General features: G+C 38.9%; 1 protein-coding gene across 1 annotated transcript in view; it reads right to left on the bottom strand.

The window, feature by feature from the left end:
* Positions 1–19899, bottom strand: part of THADA (thyroid adenoma associated) — a 277319-nt gene that overhangs the window by 124723 nt on the left and 132697 nt on the right. The window contains exon 14 of the mRNA XM_012653863.1: positions 12274–12442. Coding sequence (XP_012509317.1) covers positions 12274–12442 — 169 coding nt within the window. The remainder of the gene's footprint in view (positions 1–12273; positions 12443–19899) is intronic.

Here is a 19899-nt window from a genome sequence, read left to right as displayed (position 1 = left end):
GGTATATGAGCAAAGAGCCCACTGTTGCTTAGGGATTACGGGCTGGAGGGCACTGGTATTCATTTTCTTCAGAAATCTATCACCTCAGTACCCTTTGAGGTGGTGGGCATGGATTATATTATAGCTCTAATTCATTCTCAGAGTTTTCTTTAAAGAACATGAACTCAAATTTCTAGCACCTTAATCTTAAATGTACACACGCATGCACACATGAATTTTAATAATTTACTGGTCTGTATCTCTGTTCTCTAAACGCACATCTGAAAATCAGACCTGATAACTATTTAAATTTTCTCTCCTGATCAATAAATACTGCTTTTCAGTGTAAGGCCAATTTGGTAATTGGACAAGTAAATGCCTCACATATTTGAAAAAATCAATTATAAAGCAGGAAACTGAAACTGCATTTCAGAAACATGTTAGATATAAAAATTGCTGTATATCCTGTAATCTGAGAAGAAAGGACAGGTATAAAGTCTATCTGCTATAAAATGTACTAAAACTTACAAGTAAAACCTGTCTTACTGTCTATAAGAACTAAAGACATTTTAAAGGCTTAAGAAGTGAATAAGGAAAAAACTGTCAAACACCACATGTAAGATATTAATTATACTGATCTCTTTGAAGATTAACTAAGGTGACGGAATTTTCTAGCATTTGTAAACTCTTCAAAGTCACAATTAAAAAACCCATTAAATCCATTTGATATAAAAAGTAACTCCAAAAAAATAATTTTAGTTCCCTTTTTAGAAATGTGATTCTTAGGAAGTTAATGAAAAATGGAATGGAAATTTCACCAGAAATTTCGTTTTAAAAGAGATTAAAAAGGCATCTTGAATAGGCAAATGACCAAGATCCTAGCGAAAATACAGGATTACCTATTCGATATAAATGTGGGTCCAGTATCAACACATCTGATACCTGTACATACCTAACGACTGCTTCAGAGTGCCACCAATTCAAGTATATAAAACACACCCCATTCATTAATAAGAAAAAAAGTAAAAGAAGAAGCAAGAAATCTACCCTCATTTGGCAAAAACGGTAAACATTTGCAAGTGCAAATTCATATCTCAAGTATTAACCCTATTCACTTGATGTGAATAGAAGGCACAGAAAATGCATGTAATTGACAGTAACAAGAGAAATTCAAGTAAGATTAAATTTGCTTATCTTTTTTCCCAAATATATGTCTTTATCCAAGACAGCAAGACTTCATTTTAATACATGTAGTTAACTTCCTTTTCTAAATAGACAAAGAAAAGCATGCACGAGAATTATTTGAAAATTTCTAAAAGAGTAAGGATGTGCTTTGAAGAGTCTTATTTTTTTATATACCATAACATTTTTGAGAGTCAAGTGACAAATTCAGAGATTTACATATATGAAGTACATACAACATTTAAGGTACTTTTAAAAAACAATATTAATATAATTACCATCTCCACCATATATTTTTAACACCCTTATCTAGATTTATCCACTAGTTTTCTTTCTGAGGTCTGAATCTGGGAATCTGGAGAAGGCTTTAATGTTTAACTCAAAGTAAAAATTCTGATGTCCTGGGTTAAATTTTCAGCAGAACCTCTGTTCTTAGAGATTTATCCACACAGCCTCTTGCCCCCCATCCAAAAGAGACTCAATAAAATAGACAGCAATTGTACCCAGCAATTTATCAGTGTCTCAATGAAAGAAGTGAGAAGACTTTAATTATGTGTTATTTTCCAAAGCTCCATTAGGTAAATAGAACCTAAAATTTTATTATGCTGAGTCTGAGTAGGGCAGAATTAAGTTTCAACTATACATTATGAAAGTGGATCAAAGGCAGGTTGGGACAAGGACATGAAGCAAAGTATAAGAAGCTAGGATTTTAAAAGTGAGCTGGCTTTTTATATGTATATAGCACTTTTCCAGGACAGAGGGAGGGAGGGAGGGAGGAAGGGGAAAAGAGAGAGAGAGGGAGAGGAGAAAGTGCTTCCTTTGTGATTTTCAGTCTGAGTTTTTCACTCTCCCTCTTATTCACTTATAATATTTCTGTGCACAGCTCATTATAGTCTGTTGAACCACGATTTGCTCCTGGTTCAGGAATGGTTTCATTCATGGTCATCAGTATTTAAAAGAGCTGTGTCACTGTATCACAACTTGTCCCATAGGATGATGGGGAAAACCTATAGGTACCATAGAACAAAGGTTCTCAACCCAGGGTAATTTCCCCCCCCCAGGGGACATGTGGAAATGTCTAGAGACATTTTTGGTTGTCACAAATGAAAGGGGAGGGTGCTACCAAACACATTGCAATGCACAGGGCAGGCACCCACAACAAAGAATGTCAACAGTGCTGAGGTTGAGAAACCCTGCCACAGAAGGACAGGGCAAAGGCAGTAGAGACACACAGTATAGAGAAATATAAGAATGTCATGAACAATAATACAGTTTAAAATAGGAAGAGTTTTATTACTTATTTAAACTTTCCTTAAAGCCCATGGGTTCATTTTACTTTAGGCCTCTAGAGTGGCTGCTAAATTGTCTGTCTGCCATATTGTCTGGCTATACTCAACCACAGTGCCCTTAAATGGCCAACTGAGTCCTTAGTAACTAAAATGGGTACCGTAAAATAAATCCAAGTGAAATGGGTGTTGTAAATAAATCCAAGAGCCATAAACTAAGTACATATACTGTGTAATCTCAAAAATGCCACCCCAATAAAATAAGGTATTACTTTTTATCTATTTGATTGGCATATGCTAAAAACAAACAACAAATAATACTATCTGCATTGGATAGGAGATCGCCAAACAAATTGCATCACACAATGGGACTTCATACCATCAAATATTGTATAGGGATTCTAGGAAATGACAGAGGCCTGACAGTGTAAACACAATGCGATGTTCTGTTGTATTTTTAAAGTATATTCAGAATTATTTTTAGTCACATAAAGTCTCAAAGAATAAGAGCGGGATGGGTGGGAGGATATGGAAAGCATGTCTTCCAAGATGAAAAATGAACTCAGAAAAGTGCTAGATTAATCTGTCTAGGAGGATCCTATATCTCCTTTCACTTTATCAACTTCAAATTTCCCCTTTACCATGATAAAAGAATCCTTTGTCTGAGACAGTGTGAGAGTGTTCCCTTCTTGATTCATCAAGTTTCTTATGGGGTTTGAGGGAGAGGATGTAATTCAAAACAAAACAGGTGCAAGGAATAACAACCTGATAGGCAAGAACTCTGCTCTTAAAAATCTGAGCTAATCTCAGCTCTTACAATCTTTCATATGATCTACAGTAAGGTAGAGAACACAGCGACTGACCAGAGGAACCTCTTTGTGAAGGATGATAATATATAAAGTCAAAATTACTGAAAATTAACTTATTTCCCTCGTAAGCATACACTCACATATCAACATATTTCAAAATCTTCACATATTTTAAAATATTATTTCCATGTACACATTACTTTTTCCAAAACACAGCTTTTTTAAGCTCAAAGTCTTTTACTCATCATCTACATCAGTGATCTGCACACTTTTGGATCATAGACCCTTCCCTGTCAGCAGTGGTGGTGATGATGTTGGTGGCGGTAGCAGCAGCAAGTAGTAATTAATAATATTAACAGCAGCCAACCTTTACTAAGCTATATGCCAGAGACCTTGCTAAGCACTTCCCACATATCAACTCATTTAATCTCCATAACCACCCCATGAGGTCATTTTATTTTCCCATTTACAGAGGAAGAAGTAGAGGCACAGAAATTCAGTAACTTGCCCAAAATAACACAGCCAGCAAACAGGAGCACTAGATCTAGACGGAGACAAGCTGGCTCCAGAGCCTGCTCTTACTTCTATGTGAAGTGGCCTCTTCCAGCACATTCTCCCAGCTTTTATGTACTTATTAGTTTAGAAATTACATGCTACTCTATTAATGTACTATATACATTATATATCATATGTAAAATGATCATTAAAAGGATGAGAAAAGAAATACCACGCTAACATATTCTTCCACACGTGTTACTGTCTTGTGCACCCCACTCTGAAGGAAGGCCACAGGCCTACAGAGTTTGAACCGCTTGGCTTAGCATTTGTGGTCTCTCGTGTGCTGACCTACACCCACCCTGCCAATCACACATCCTGTCTCTCCCTGACACTCCTGAATCCGACACGCTAGTTTACTCGCTGTCTCCTGTGTACACTTTCTGATGCCCTCCATTATGCCTTGGCTCACACCAACTCCCTTGTCTCAACAACAGAAAACTAGTTTAAAGGTTTATCCCAAGACCCAATGTTTCTCTGAAGCCTTCTCTAATCACCCCAACCCATCCTGGTCTTGCCTCTCAGGTGTGTAATCTCAGCCATTTGCCTGGCACACGTCACTTGCAGCAATGTATTTCTGTGTAATTGTCTGCGGTGTTGATAGTTTATTTTCCACAACAGCTCATAAGCTTCCTGAGGGCAGAAAATATGTTATAAATTAACTTTTCTTTGTATCCTCCATGGCACCTGGCATAGTATGATTCACTTAATAACCTCTTAATAAATATTTGCTAAACAAAAGAATAAACATTCTCCACGTGTACTCTATGTCTCTAAGGCCCAGGTCCAGAGTTAAGGCAAAGGCCATCTTGGAAAGCAGAAGAGGTGATGCGATGCGTACTTTGCTCCTTGTCTAAGCTCTTCGGAACCACAGCAGACTGACCTGACTCACTGATTCTAGAGGAAAAGGACTTCAGTAATCCTCGAGTCCCCAGTAATCCTGGCACAAATAGCACTGGGACCTCACTTTAGAGAGCTCTGAAGTTCCTAAGTAATGGCATCCTTCCTGACCTTGTTCTATCCACTATTGCCCACTCTGCTGGCACTTCTCTATGGGCAAAGACAGTCTCAAAAATACACGTGGCATACCTGCTTATAGATGTCTGTAGCCAGCACAACTTCAGAAGAAAAGATGTCTACCCTTTACTAAAAAATTAAAAAATTTCTCATGTCTTTTGATGGAATTTGCTCGAACGTTATCTTTTCAATAATGACTATTCTGACATTTCACTTAATACTGCCACCTGCCTTCCTCTCCTACCCATTCCTGATTCCCCTTACCCTACTCTACTTGGTTTTTCTGTCCACAGCAATTACCTTCTAACTATATAATTTACCTGTTATATTTATTATAACAAGTTTCAGTAAGTTTTATTGTACTATCCTTTATTATTGTTTGTCTTCTCGCTGCTGGAATGTAAATGCACTGAGAGCAGCATCACCAAGAGCAAGAATCTGTCTCTTTTGTTTTCCGATGTGTTCCAAGTTCCCAGAACAGTGCTTGGCACATAGTAGGTGCTCAATCCACAGCTGTGGCATGAATGAATAAATAGATGATGTCAACTTCCATTTTACCCCACACCCTGAAGGCTCCAGAGAGAGTCACTCTCCCCTGAGAATACTCTGTTCCTCGTCCAGAGAAGCAACTTAGTATAGCGATTAGCTGCACAAGCTCAAAAGTTCTAACAATCCTAGGTTTGAATCCCAGCTCTGCTTTTTACTATCTGTCCTTGCATAACTTTAGTGAAATCTCATAACCCCTCACTCTCAGTTTTCTCATCAGTAGCATGGGAATAACACCCATGCTCCAGAGGTACTCAATAACTGGTACACATACACTCCAATACGTACATACATACACGTATGTATGTATATACATACACATACTTGATAACTGAAAAAAATATATACATGTATTCTTCTCTTTTCACCATTACTTCCCCCTACTCTAATCCTAAACAGTAATAAAAGCCTAGGGACACATAAACTAACAAAATCCTTAAATTCCACATGCCCCTGACTGATACTATGAGTTCAGAGCATTATAAAACAGCAGTACTACATTGCCTGGAGAACAATGACAGTGCACTCCAGTCGATGCTCTGGAACCTGGCATCTAAAAGCTGTCTCCAATACCCAGAGAAAGCTCCCTAAGTAACACATATCAAATGAAAGCTTTTGTATGTTTATAAAGAAGGGATTAATTCATCTTCAAAAGTAGCATTTTAATTAAAAATGACTTTTCTGGGCTTATATCCAGAAAGGAATATATGGCCAAAAGGTAAGATTTAACAAGGTTTAGTTCTTTCTCTAATTTTTTTTTTAAGAGCCCAGTGTTTCTCAATCCTTTTCACGTCAAGGCACACATAGAAAATAATCTTTCTTTGGCACAGTGAGATAAAATAGATGCTGCTGCTCCCAGCTGCAGGTGACTGCCTACAGTCTCCAGCCCCCCTACACCACACTCAGATTCCCTGGGAGCTAAAGGAATCAATAAATACCCTGGCACCTCTGTAGTCACGCCATTGGAGAAATTCTGCTTAACCCTTCCTGGACTGGGGACCTTCTAGCAACTTGGATTTTTCTACTTTTCACACTAACACAAGTCCTCAAAAAGAGTGAATCAAGCCACTAGTGACAAGTGTGAGCATTTTCTTAAAATTATGACTCACTCTGGAAAAAAAAACACACTGACCAGCAATTCATTTATAACTTATAACATCAGCATAGTTTCTTGTTCTTGATTCTGATTTTCCATTCTGAAATTGTATTTTCTGGGCATAAAATAAACAGCAATGGAGATAGGCCAACATCTTAGGTCGTGACATGGAATCTATCAAGTAATGTTCCCCTTCTAGAGAGCTTGAGCATTTTACTTTACGTTTCACAACTGCATACTTAAAGAAATATGAAAAAGAAACAAAAATTCTTAAAGCATAAGGCATTATCTTATATGGTTACATTTTTAAAAGATGGAAATAACTTTTCTTTTAAATTATATTTAATCACAAGTTTTGAAGCGTCGAGTAAAAAAATATATATCTTTTCTATAAATGTCTATTCATTCCCTTATTTTTCTAAGAAACTCCAATAGAGTTTACACTTAAGGTTACCTCTATCTGATTTTCCATTTGCTTCCACTGCGTCTGTCTGATGCAGACAGTGAAGAATGGTTGGTCCAATCTCTGCTTCTTGCACATAGATTCCTTTATACAACTAGCTAGCCAAAGTGGCCTACCTTTACTTCTTCCCTGGTTTTCTGCTTTTCTTTCCACACAGGTAATACCAAGATCTGCCTCTATTTTAGTCCTCATGTTGTCCCTCTTAGCCTAGCACTACTGTTCCCACCCACACAAAGATCCTGACTCTACAGCAAACAGAGCACACAGGGGTGTCCCAGACTAAAGCGGAAATGGTGTCCATTTCAGGGTCTCCTTTTAGGCCTGATGCCCTGCATGGCTGCATTCTCTTTTGCCTCCTCTTCATATCCGTCACTCACATGCTCCCTGGTCCCAGAAGGCTCACTTGGCTTCTAATCCACTGCTCCCCACAGGGAGCTTTCACCTTCCACCTTTAAGGCTTTCACCTTCCACATAGGTGAAAACCTTAAAGGCAAACTCCTTGTGTTAGTGCCTAGAACAGGAAAAGCAAGCCACAGTGTCTGCTGAGTTAAATTCAATCATGACCACTTTCTCATGGTCCCATCAGCTCCCAGACCTAGAATCCATAATTCCTATGGTTGCCCAAGTTTGAGAGTTTTGTCAAACCCTTAAGGATGACAGAAGGTACGTTAATTGTGGACTTGGCTACAGCCTAGGTCCCAACAGGGGGGATTCTTTGTTTCCAGGCTAAGAGCATTAAATGGAAGACTATAAAGAAATGATGACAGAGAGGTGAGTGGAGGGGGAGGGTACAGGAAATCTTTTACCAGGTATAACTTCTCTGGGTTTCACTGACTTCCTCTGTCCACCTCTATAATATAGACGGATTTACTTTGTTTCCAATGTTGTAGTATATCAAATTAAATTTAAGAAGAGCAATTGAATGATAAAATGTATCTTTAGACAGATTCTTGGTTTGGTTTCCCTAGCCATAAAAAGTTGTTATTCATATCAATTTTCAGAGAGGCAGCACATTCTAAAGAGAAAAGGAACACAGGCTTTAGAGTTTAATATCTTATCTCTACCACTGACTACCTTTCTGACTTTAAGCAAGTAACTCTCTCAGGCTTACCTTAATTTCCTCATTGGAGAGAGAGAGACAGAGAGACACAGAGACACACAGAAAGAACACGATACCTATCTTGCTAGCGTGTAGGGCTGCTAAGAGTGTTAATGAGATCACATATGCAATTCACGTGGAACGGAGGGGGTGCTCAAAATGTTAATTTTACTTCTTTTATGGAAAACTTCCCAAATGCGTGGGCCTAGGCTGACTGAAGTCCATCCCTGGCTCATATTTCATGTCAACAAAGTATGCAACACTGCTGCTCAGCTCTACAGCCAGAAAAGTGGGATCTTTTTGACTAAGAATTCTCAAAGCACAGAAATCAAGGCTCCCAGTTGCGGGGGTGAGGGAAATGAAAGAATTAAACAGAGTGTTTGACAGATTATGCTGGTAAAAACTGAGAAAATTTAATACCAGCATTAGACGAAAAGTGTAGATTACATTTGTACCAGCAAAGGGATGTGTGGAACTGAGGTGATTATTTGGATTGATTGAAGAAAAAAGGAATATCTTTGCCTAGAATATTCAGTTACATCCAAAAGCGGGTTTTTTGCTTTAACACAAGCCAGATTACCTCAACTGTCTATCTCACTTTATCGATATAAAAGAGCTTAATTAAAGAAAAAAGCAGGGATCACTTTTTATTCGTTTATATCATCAAAAAAAATCCCAAAATAGACGGGAAATGAAAAAATTCAAAATTTAAACTCTTACTTCAAATGGTATACATTTCCTTTTGAAACACCAAAATGTAAGTACCTAAGAATCAGAATAAATCTTTCCTTCTGATTGTTGGCCAAATTCCTCCTCTATACAAGAGAACTTTCTGAACTCCAATATGATTTCTCAGGAGTGATAAGTAACCTAGTAATAATGTTAAGTCCCCAACATGAAGAATTTTGGCAACAAAAACAGAAGGTTAATTCTACTTAAAAGACCGGGCAGCCCTGCCAATGTTGTTCCCAAATGAGGTAATGTCCATGGCTCTTATCTATCCTTTATTAAGATTTAATGTCATTTACCCCTGGCTTTTATGAACATGCTGCATAATCTCACCTTTTCTAATGTGCATTACTTCCAACCATTTCAATGCTGCACATATGAACCTCTGGTTTTTAAAATGATTAAGAGATGAATCCCACATGTTCTTTCTGTTTTTGCATGTCCTATAATTTGAGTCTTTCTTCCATAGTCCCAGAAAATTCAGAATCAGCATGTTTCTTGTTTTCAAGGTGTACTATAGAAATACTCTATGTTTTGATATATTTATGCAAACATTTTCAAAGAAGTCAAAATGTATAATTCAAGAAAATGTTCTGTGAAAGAATTTGTTTTCTGATTACAAAATGATTTCCTGCTTTTGAAAAAAATAACAATTTTATATTTACTTAGCTGGCTCTAAAGGTCCCAAGGAGATTATCATTCCTTTCAATTCCTAACATCCCTTTTCCAGGTGCAGGCCTTTTACTGATTTCAAAGGTAGCTTTATGTGGAGAAGGAATCTATAAGCTGTAGAAAGAAAAGAGAAAATGAGGCCCCCACAACTTAACCCCTTATGCTTTCCCCATAAAGAACCACAGGGTGAAACAGAACTATGACAACACAGATGTGACATCCGAATGGACATGACATAAAGACTTTTCACATGCCTTTGACTTCTTTGTTCAACCAGGGTAAACTACCTTGATGAAGGCAGGAATCTGTCTGATAAACAAGAACACAATATCCAACACCCACATTGCTGGTGTTTTTCCAACAAATCTGTCACCTCACCGACACTTAGGAACAAGAACAACAGTCAGAAAAACCCCAGAATTATAGAATTTTTACCTTTCCATGCATAGGATTTCACATTTTAGCTAGCAGAAAAAGTAAACTTGAAAATATTAAAAGCAGCCCAGAGACAGAGCAAAAGACCATGTTTTGTTGCTGGGCAGACTAGTGAAACCCAGTTGGACCTGCCAGTGGTGTGTGTGGGGAACTAGGCTGGAAGGTCCATTTGTACAACTGCTACAAGAGCCCAATAAGTGACTCCAACCACACTACTCGGACAAATTTCAGCCAACAGTGGCTCTTCTATAAAGAAAATCTGATGGCTGACCCCCTTGACAATCTGGCCCTTCCTTCTAACTTAGCTGCAGTTTACACTGTGAAAAGCCTGTTCTGCATTAATCATTAATGCCAGTCCTGTTCCTTCAAAGCAGCAACAGAGTGTGACACATCAAGAGATCTAACATGAATGAGTGAGCAAATGATGATCTTTGGGCCTCAATGGCCCATCTTTAAAACCAAGATAATAACCTCTGCCCCTCTCATCATCACAGGGATGTACTGAGGACCCAAGGAGGATGAATGCTTAAGAGTTGTAGTAAAGAAACCATCAAAGACCCATGATGTATGCAACACAGACCAAATGATCTCAAAGTGCAGTCTGGGACCCTTGGAGGTCTGTGCAATCTTCCCAGGAGGTACACAAGATCAAATTATTTTCAAAGTGACACTAAGAAGTTAGTTTCCTCTTTCACTCTCATTCTCTCATGAATGTACAATGTAGTTTGCCAGAGGCAACAAGGCACGTGATGATGTCATCATTCTGATGACTAATGCAATATGTGTCTGTGAGCTCTTTGTGTTTCAATATTTTCTCAGTTTCATTTTCTGATTAAATATCGACAGGCAAAAGCTCTTTGGACCCTCCATAACTTTTAAGAGTGTAAAGAGGTTCTGAGACTAGTTTGTGAACTGCCAACCTAGAACCTGAGTCCCACCCAAACCTGCAGTTCCCAGACGGGCTGGGCTGCCTCTGGCTCACCAGGAGCCCTTCTCAGTGCTGCTCACTCTGCATGGCAGACTCTCTCCCTCCCTTCACTGGGCTAACTTCTTTCAGCCTCTGCTTAGATGTCACTTTCTCTGGGATGATTTCTGTGATTTTCCCCAGACAAGTCAGGTGGCCCTGCTATGTATCCCCCCAGCACTTAGCACACTACACTGTGACTACCTATTTTCTGGCCTTTTTTTGTCCTTGGCTCCTTCAAGGCAAGGACTGACTTAATCACTGTTCTGACTATGACAGCAGTATGTAGCAGGCATTTAATAAATACTTGTTGAATATGTAAAACAACCAAGGGGGTGGAGGGACAAGGAAGGAAGGAAAGGCAATGGGATAGGTCTATCTTGCATTCTCACCTGAAGGGAATTAGTTACTAAAAACATTAGTTTTCATCTTAGTACAGGCTCATTAAAATTAAGATAATAATAATATCTATTTATCTTGTTATGTACTAGGTACTATTCTAAGTACTTCATATATATTAATTCATTTAGTCTTTACAAAATCCCTATGAGCTACTATTATCCTCATTTCAAAAATGAAGACACAGATAAACAGGTAGTGAGGGGTTAATCTGACATTCATACCCAGGCAGTCTGGCTTCAGAGTCCCACTGCCATGGGACTACTCTATACACTGCCATGTCAGCAGTGTAGACCTCAGGCTTAATACATATTAGGATCTCAAGGCCATCTCTCAACTCTGCTCATAAACCAGGACCATGACCAGACATTTAAATTCCATCCCTGTGTGAGTGACTACAGCAGCCACGTGAACAGAAGATCTCACCAATACTACCTTTCCCCAAGTTGGGCTTTAAGTAGGGCAGTTTCAATAAGAGGTCTATTTCTCATTTACTTGTTATACTTGAGTCTTTTCTAGAGAAATGTTAGGTTAAAAACAATAAACTTGTATATTTATTCAAAATAAAAAGCTTTTTCAGTAGCATAGAGAAAATAGGGCAGAAAGGTTTGATTTCTAGGTACCATGGAAAACTCTCCCTGATATATGTAACTCACCCTGTGCCTCGTGGGCTAACCTCTCTCTCAAGGAATACTCAGTTTCACACTGAACAAAGAGTACCCAGAATGTTCTACAGGCATACTTGATGGGAAAGACAAAACTTTAGCTGGCTCAGAGAGTTAAGTCCAAATGGGAAAGTGTGTTGTAGAAAGCACAGGATTAAATGCAAAAGATAATCTGACAGAATCACAGTTAACATTGTATTCATGTTTGGGACGAAAAAGGCACACCTAGGAGACACTTGATCATTCAGCAGTAGAAAAACATTCTACAGATAAATTTAAAAGCCTGTGTATCAAATCTTCACCTAGTAATAGGACATGAGAAACCAAAGTTCATCTTATGGTGTCTGACAGAAGTCACACAAAGTAACTTTACTTACTTGGAGAAGTGTCCCATGAATATGGTTTTGCCGGAAACACTGGTCAGTGCAGTTGGGAAGTGTGGCCAGCAGACTTCGGATGGTTTCAGGAATGTGGTCTACCATAACAAATGGAACCAAGGCACGAGCTGCCATTTCACGGGAGCGGTAGATAGGTGAGCGACCACATCTGGGAAAAAAATAAAAACACAAGACCATTCGATACTCATCTTCACATTTGTGTAATGTTCTATCTAGCTTGGGCTGGAATATCCAAGGGCAGGAGAACAGGAGCTGCTCCTTACTCCAAATGATGCTTTTTATATTAATACTTCCCTATTCTAAATGATGTTTTTTGTATTTGCATTAGTTCTATAGGTGACTTTGCTTCAGTTAAAAACATCATTAGGGCCAGGCATGGTGGCTCATGCCTGTAATCCCAGCACTTTGGGAGGCTAGGCAGGAGGATCATTTGAGCCCAGGAGTTTGAGACCAGCCTGGGCAACATAATGAGACCCCATCTCTATAAAAGAAATTTTAAAAAAATTAGCCAGGTATGGTAGCATGCACCTATAGTCCCAGCTACTCAGGAGGCTGAGGCTTGAGGATCTCTTGAGCCCAGGAGTTTGAGGCTACAGTGAGCTATGATCACACCACTACACTCCAGCCTGGATGACAGAGTGAGACTCCGTCTCTAAAAAAATAAAATAAAAATAAAAACATCATTAGCATCTACAACTCTTTATTATAAGGATTAAATGTAGATAGGCTTTGGGAATAAGACAATAAACAGGTAGCAACAAAAAATGACTTACTCTTCAACAATCAATCAACTGTTTATTTGGCACTTATAATGAGCAAAAGCACCATGGTAAGTGCCATGAAAAATAAGACAGTCACTGTCATCTTTGAGGAGCCCATACTCTGGTTGGCTAGATGAGAAGTGCATTTGAAAAGATGATCAAAAGTACAGGACAGTATGAGGAAAATGATAAGCAAGTGACCTTGACAATATGACTACAAGAAGTCAAAGGAGGAAGGACGGAACTCAGGAAAGCAAGCATAATTCAAGTAGGACAAGAGAAACCAGGAAAATGTTTCAACCAGAGATGGTGGTATAAAGCAAGGGTAGAAATACTCAAGGTATGGGTTAGATGTGTCCGGTTGAAGTAAAGGTTCATGGATAATAGTGGAATTTAAGGCTGAGAAGTTGGCCAGGCCACAATGGGGAATGCTACAAATGGCAGACTATATTGTCTGAAGTTAAGAGAACAAGAAATGAACATTCAAGTCACCAAATCCTTACCTCTGGGCTGACTCACACCCAAAGAACCAGTTCTTAAATAAGTGAAAGTCCTGAACAAGTGCTATTTTGAGATTCTACAAAGGTCATTATAAAGGCAGGTCATCTAAGGGCCTCTTGATTTTGTAAACACTCAGAATGTGAGAGACCACAAACATTTTGTTGAAACTGTGCACTTGAAAGCCTTCACAGATATGGGATTGATTGCTTGAGAGCAAAGTATAATATGGTAAAAGTCCTAGCTTAAATAAGTTCTTGACTAGACCTCTAAAGACTTCATGATCTTTCATCCCATTAAAAAAGTAAGTCAACTTACAGAAATGTCTTAGATGCAAAGATAAGGATAGGGAAGATCAGAAGATGGTAGACTTTGCAAGGGAAAGAGATGGCCTCTTGACTTTTTTCAAAATTAATCAGTGTTCCAAGAAAGAATTCCTGGTAAGATATGGGCCATTAAGGCTACGTAGGTAGAGAGACAGAGCCCTACAACCAAAATGTTTCTGAAATGTTTCCAACACCCCAGAGGTATCACCAAGATTTATCTTAATATGACAATAAAAATACAGATACAATTTATGTACAAATAGAATGACCTTAGCAGACTTTCCTCATGGGGATGGTGGGAAGGAGGAGGTACAGAGAGAGAAGAAAGGGGTTTAGGGTAAGTGAAAGCGTTGCATCATTTCTTTCCCCTAAGAAGATTTCAGGATGGGAAACCTTCACATCATCTACGGGAAGGCACTGAGGGCTAAGGTTACAGTAGGTAGCTAGAGAGTTCCCACTCATCTTTGACTAGGTTCTGACAACTCACCCATTTTTCTCATTTATTCTTTTTAAATGATTAAATGTTCAATCTGTAATTGGCAAATGCAGTAAAATGTTTGCTTTGGTCTATGGGGGATTGTGGTGAGATGGCTGGGAGAAAAACTTCATTTCACAAAGAAAAATACTCTGAAAATGTTTTGAGATTTAATTAGCAAATGACCTCACTCAGGACAGCACAGTCATTTGTTGGAAGCTTCCCCGCTGTCTATCCCCCACCACTTCAACACACACACTTTGTGTTACAGTGTGTTTTATGTTACCAAAAGGGCTCTTGTATATAAATGTTTCTTTTCAAATACAAATAACTCTGACATGGTTACAGATGTTTAGTTTCCAATTAGCAGTAACTGTACACTCAAGAATGCCCCTCCTTTTGCTCCTTTTTGTAAATGATGATTTCCCAAAGGAATCTGGCATCCATACAGAAGAAAGAATGGAAAGTGGGAAAAGTGCCAGAATTTTCTGCTTTTGGATACCCTGTGTTAGGGTACTTTCCAAATGCACACAACCAGGTTAAAAAGCAAAACAAAACCTCTCCTCCAAAGAGTAATACAATGACCAAAAAAAGAGAAGCCAATTTTTAAAGTAATATTTAATTAAGTAACATTCATTATAAAGCAATGACTAAATATAATTTCAAACTTCTATTACAAATTATTTAAATGGAAGAACAGATTATAGTCAATTATACACACACACACACACACACACACAAACAGCAAAAAAACAAAACATTTCTGGGTTACTATTTTGTTAGCTATTGGGGGCAGGGAGGAGGTCTGATGAAAAAAGTTAGAATCTAGTGGCTATAAGGATAGGTAATTACCCCTGGATTTTCATTCTGCTTTGGACACTGAGTTTTGTGGCTTGGATAAGTCATTGTAACCTCTCCCAGTCTTAGTCGAGAGTGGTGGCAATAATTTATACCCAGTGCTCTGATGTGATGTCTCTGGAGAATACTCCAAGAAGAAAGGTCTTCGGAAATACAAAATTTTTACATTAATAGTATACTGTGCCTGTGTCTAACATAGTACCAGGATTTTTTAGGAACTGCGGGCCTCTAAGTGGCCCCTAAGAGAGTTAAGACCATAGGATGAATTCTGTGCTGTTTTAAAAAGGTAAGATAACAAATCGATGACATGAAGGCAAAGAGGTTTGTTGCTGTTGTTGTTTTGACCTCCATTAAGAATAAAGAGGAGGAGTCAAGCCCTTCTGAAAGAAGTGGAATAGCCTCTGTCTCTGTAAATCTCAATTTCTTCTGTAAAATGAAGCAAATGAATTTACAGTGTCGAAGGTCATTTTGACTTTTAACATTCTTTGAAAATCATTTCCTCAATGGCCCTGTGTTCTAGGACTTAATATTAGGTCCTACGCAGTATGTGCAAAACATGCAGATACCAATGTCTTTAAACCTCTAGCTCTCCCACCCCAACAAACTCTCTCTTTGTTCATTTTAATCACATATTTATTGTCTACTGTGTTCTCAGCACCGTGTGACATGAGAAATGACACGCTTGAAATAGTAATACTTGCATCCTGCAATTGAACAGCCCTTAGCAGTTTATAAAGTGCCTGGACAAGAGGGCAAGAGGGCATTATAAATCTGAATTAACAGACAAAAAATAAAATGAAGCTCAAAAAAGCAAAGTGGACCCTCCAGGATATGCAAGCAGCAGGCCAGACTGTGATACATAACTCTGAGACAGAGCTCGTTGGCTACCCCAACCTGTAGTTCACACCCGGAAACCAGGAGAGCATAAAAATATCTCCCGGCTAATAAAAATACAAACTTTAATTTACAAGTGTGTGGAAAATCTCTAAATGAGTGAGTTTTTGCTGTGAGATTTTTTTTTTCTTTTTAACATTTTCAGGATCATGAAAACATTTCAGAATTAAATGTAAACTATGGACTCTCTCACAGGAGAAATAGATTTATGAACATATACACACAATTTCCTATACAATTTCAGGAAGTTCATGACGCACATCCAAAACCCTTGGGGCAGTACTTCCCAGATCCAGGTCAAGAATCTCCAGTTGTTTCCTTGCACACATCGCATGACCACACAGTGTGGCTGTCAGGTGTGTGCTTTGCTTCATGTAATACAGCGATGGTGAACTAGAACACTGCTTACAGGGAACCACCAGCTTAGAGGGAATATACAGCCTGCTGATCACAAATCAGTGGTACCTATGGAGACATAACACAGGTGTAGAAAAGGGCAGCAGGAGGGAGAAGTGCAATGGCTTTCTGGAGGAGATAGAGGATCTTCAAATGAGGGTGAAATACACCTTAGACTTAACACTTCAGGAACCCACAAGAGTTTAGAATGCAATATTCTGAACATAAAAAAAAGGACCATTCTGCTGAAATTATCCCCTGACTTCACTCCCTTTCACAGAATGGTGGCTGAGCTTTTCCCAGGTGTTTCCCTCTTATCTTTACCCTTAGAATCTGTTCGTTTTCCTAAAAGGTTTCAAAGGGAAGTGGCTGGACATCATCAAAACTGTCTCTGCCCACCCATACCTGTAGGGACATCTACTGAGTACCTAGCACAATCACACAATGGGTTAAGTACCAGAGAATCAAAGAGAAATGTCATTGCCTAGGCTACAAGAAACCTACAGTCTAGTGGGGAGGACAGAAAAATCAGCCAATGATTCTCAAGACAATGAGAAGTAAACACAAGCTGTTATACTTGGAACATCCAGAGAGGAGGGTGGGTGGTCTAGGAGATCACGCCCAGCTGTGCCTACGTGGGGTCAGACAGAGAACACCTGGGTTTGGCAAGAAATAGGTACTTCCCCAGGCCTGCACATTTACCTGCATGAACCCAAATTGCCCCTCAGTGCAAGCAGACAAAAAGAAGGGATTTGAGGTTGATTAAGTGACTTCTATGTGCCCAGGACTGGCTACATTCTTTGGATGCACTATTTTATTTACTTCATTAATCTTCATTCCAAGGTCAGTGTCATTATCCCTATTTCAAGATGAGGAAAGTGGGGTTTCCCAAAATACCCTGGATCATAAAACTAGCACAAAGCCTACATTTTAATTAAGGTTTGCCCACCTGCAAAATTCAGTCTTTCTAAGACTTTACAATGCAGTTGCCTCAAAATCCCCAAAGCCTTGGAAAAGCCAAATGTTTCCACACATTCAACCTAATCCCATTGAAATATAAACAACTTACGGAACCAACCAGTCTCTAACTGGCAGACTGTGAAGCAGAACTATAAAGATGACACTGATAACAGCTAACATTTACTGAGAATTTATTAAGGACCAGTCTTTGTATGTGATACATCATTTACATCTGACAAGCCAGAGTGGCTAAGAGAAAATTATTAGGCAACATGAGGAAGGTATTTTTGAACTGAGAGGACTTTAAGGCCTAGTAGCTTTGGGTGAGTTCCCCTATTTCACAGTAACCAGAGTCTTCAAAGTCTCAGAAAGGCTTCGGGATCCAGCCAATACCCCCTTCCTTTCCTCCTCACTAACATAGTTAATATCCCCCCAGATCCTCCCCATTTCCAGACCCTCCTGGGTTGTACCATGTACAAAACAGAGGCCCCCAAACTTCTGCTGATGATGAAAAGGACCATCCATTTGGTCTAGATGCCCCTACATTTTCAAGACGTTAGCATCTTGGGAGCTGGGCTTTGTTCAGAAAGGCTATGTCTGATCCTCCCACCCCCCAACACACACCCTCAAGCCTCAAACCTCTCACTAAACTTACTCAAGAATGACATGCCATTGTGATCAGTTTGTCATACAGCATGGCTATCTGCTCTTGGGAAATGGTCATCTACTGACAAGCCGAAGTTGAGACAACCCTAACTTACAGGGTATCTCTGAAGGTTGGGTGAGATGCAGTAGGCTGAGGCTTCTTAGGGTATACTATTTTCAAAAAATCTTTCTGTATTTGTTTTGCCAAGCCAACTATTATTTCATCCTTTGCCTTTGCGTATTCCAGTTCATTCTCACTAGAATGATGTCCTTTAACCCTTGTACCCTTGGGCAACTCCTGTTTATCTTCTGAACTCTGCTAAGACATTCCCTTTTTTATGAAATCTTATTGCACCTCCTCTGATCAGAATCAATCCCTTCCTTCTTTTTGCATACCACAACTGCATATTTAGCTCTGTTGGAGTGGGCCATATATCTCCTTTACCTTTCCCACAGTAGCCCTCAGGCATCATCATGGTTTTAGACTGACCTTGAGAGCAGAAACAGGTCTTCATAGTTCTTAATCATGGAGCACACAGGGAAGGAGTTAAGAAAATGCTCTGGAATCCAGCAGACCTAAGTTTAAATCCAAGTCCTGACACTTGCTAGTGTATGACCTTAGATAAGCCAAGAAGTCTCCTAAGTGATCATTTCTATAAAATGGGAAAGAGTACTTATTTCACAGGGCTGTTGTGAAGCTTAAATGATATGTCACATGTAAAACAATGCCTATCAGACAAGTAGTGATCAATCAATGATAAATATTATTGAATCTAGTAGGTGGAATAATTTGAAAACTTAAAATCTCTGCGCACATGTACAAACTCTGTTTTTCCCTAGTGTTCTCTGTCTCAACAACTGGCTAAAAGGAACAGAGCCTTATCTGTATCAAACAAGCTCTAAGAGCTCACTAAGGCCTATCCTTCTCCCTCCCTCCTAAATGAGCTGGAAAGGAGAGGGGGCTTGAGTTTCTTTGGGGGCCATTCACTTGTTTTTGTGAGGCCCACTGCCTTTATTCTCCATGTCGAGGGCCAAGTCTATTTTTCTGTCGACTGTAGTGCCATATCACACCAAAGATTTCTTTTTCCTTTTTATTGCATGTGGTTCCTAGTTTCAAATCTTGTCTGTAGGAAAACATGTATATGTGATGGTATGTGTGCATGCATAAAAGAGAGAAACTATTTTTTAAAAAGTTTGTTACCCAGTGAATTTGAAAAAGTCAAAATCTCTGCATGTCCTATGACTATTGAGTATGTTTTTGTTATATGGCTTTCCTGAAGCCATTCTTCCACATTCTCAGGTGAGTTCAGTGACAGTCACGGTTGCCAGATTCTCTACTTATCCTTCCTATACCAATTTTCAATTCATCAAAGGATCTACCACCACCTGGACTACTTGCTCCTTTTCCTGAAACTCAAACCGCTAGCACTTAAAAGTTGCATTTACTGTAATCTTGCCTTCTGCCCAGCTCATGGATTTCTTTATTCAAATATATTTCTTGGAAGAGTAGTAGATTCAGGATTTTTGAAATTTAATTTTTTAAATCCTTGGTTTGAGTAGTGAAGGAGAATAAGAGCTATAGACAGTAGCTAAGCTAAAAATTGCTTAGATTTCCAGATCTGATGGACAAAAAAATATATATGTATGCAACTGCAGGTAGAATGTTTAGTTTAAATGTCTGTATCTACCGGGCAGCTCAAACCAGTAATTGCTCTTTGCAAATTAATTCTAATCAACATTTTTAAAACCTCTTTTAAAAAATTTTTATAAAGAAATGCTGACAATAATAAAC

This window comes from Propithecus coquereli, unplaced genomic scaffold, assembly GCF_000956105.1.
Source record: "Propithecus coquereli isolate 6110/MARCELLA unplaced genomic scaffold, Pcoq_1.0 Scaffold43, whole genome shotgun sequence".
Taxonomy (NCBI): Eukaryota; Metazoa; Chordata; class Mammalia; order Primates; family Indriidae; genus Propithecus; species Propithecus coquereli.
This window is presented reverse-complemented; position numbering and strand designations above follow the sequence as displayed.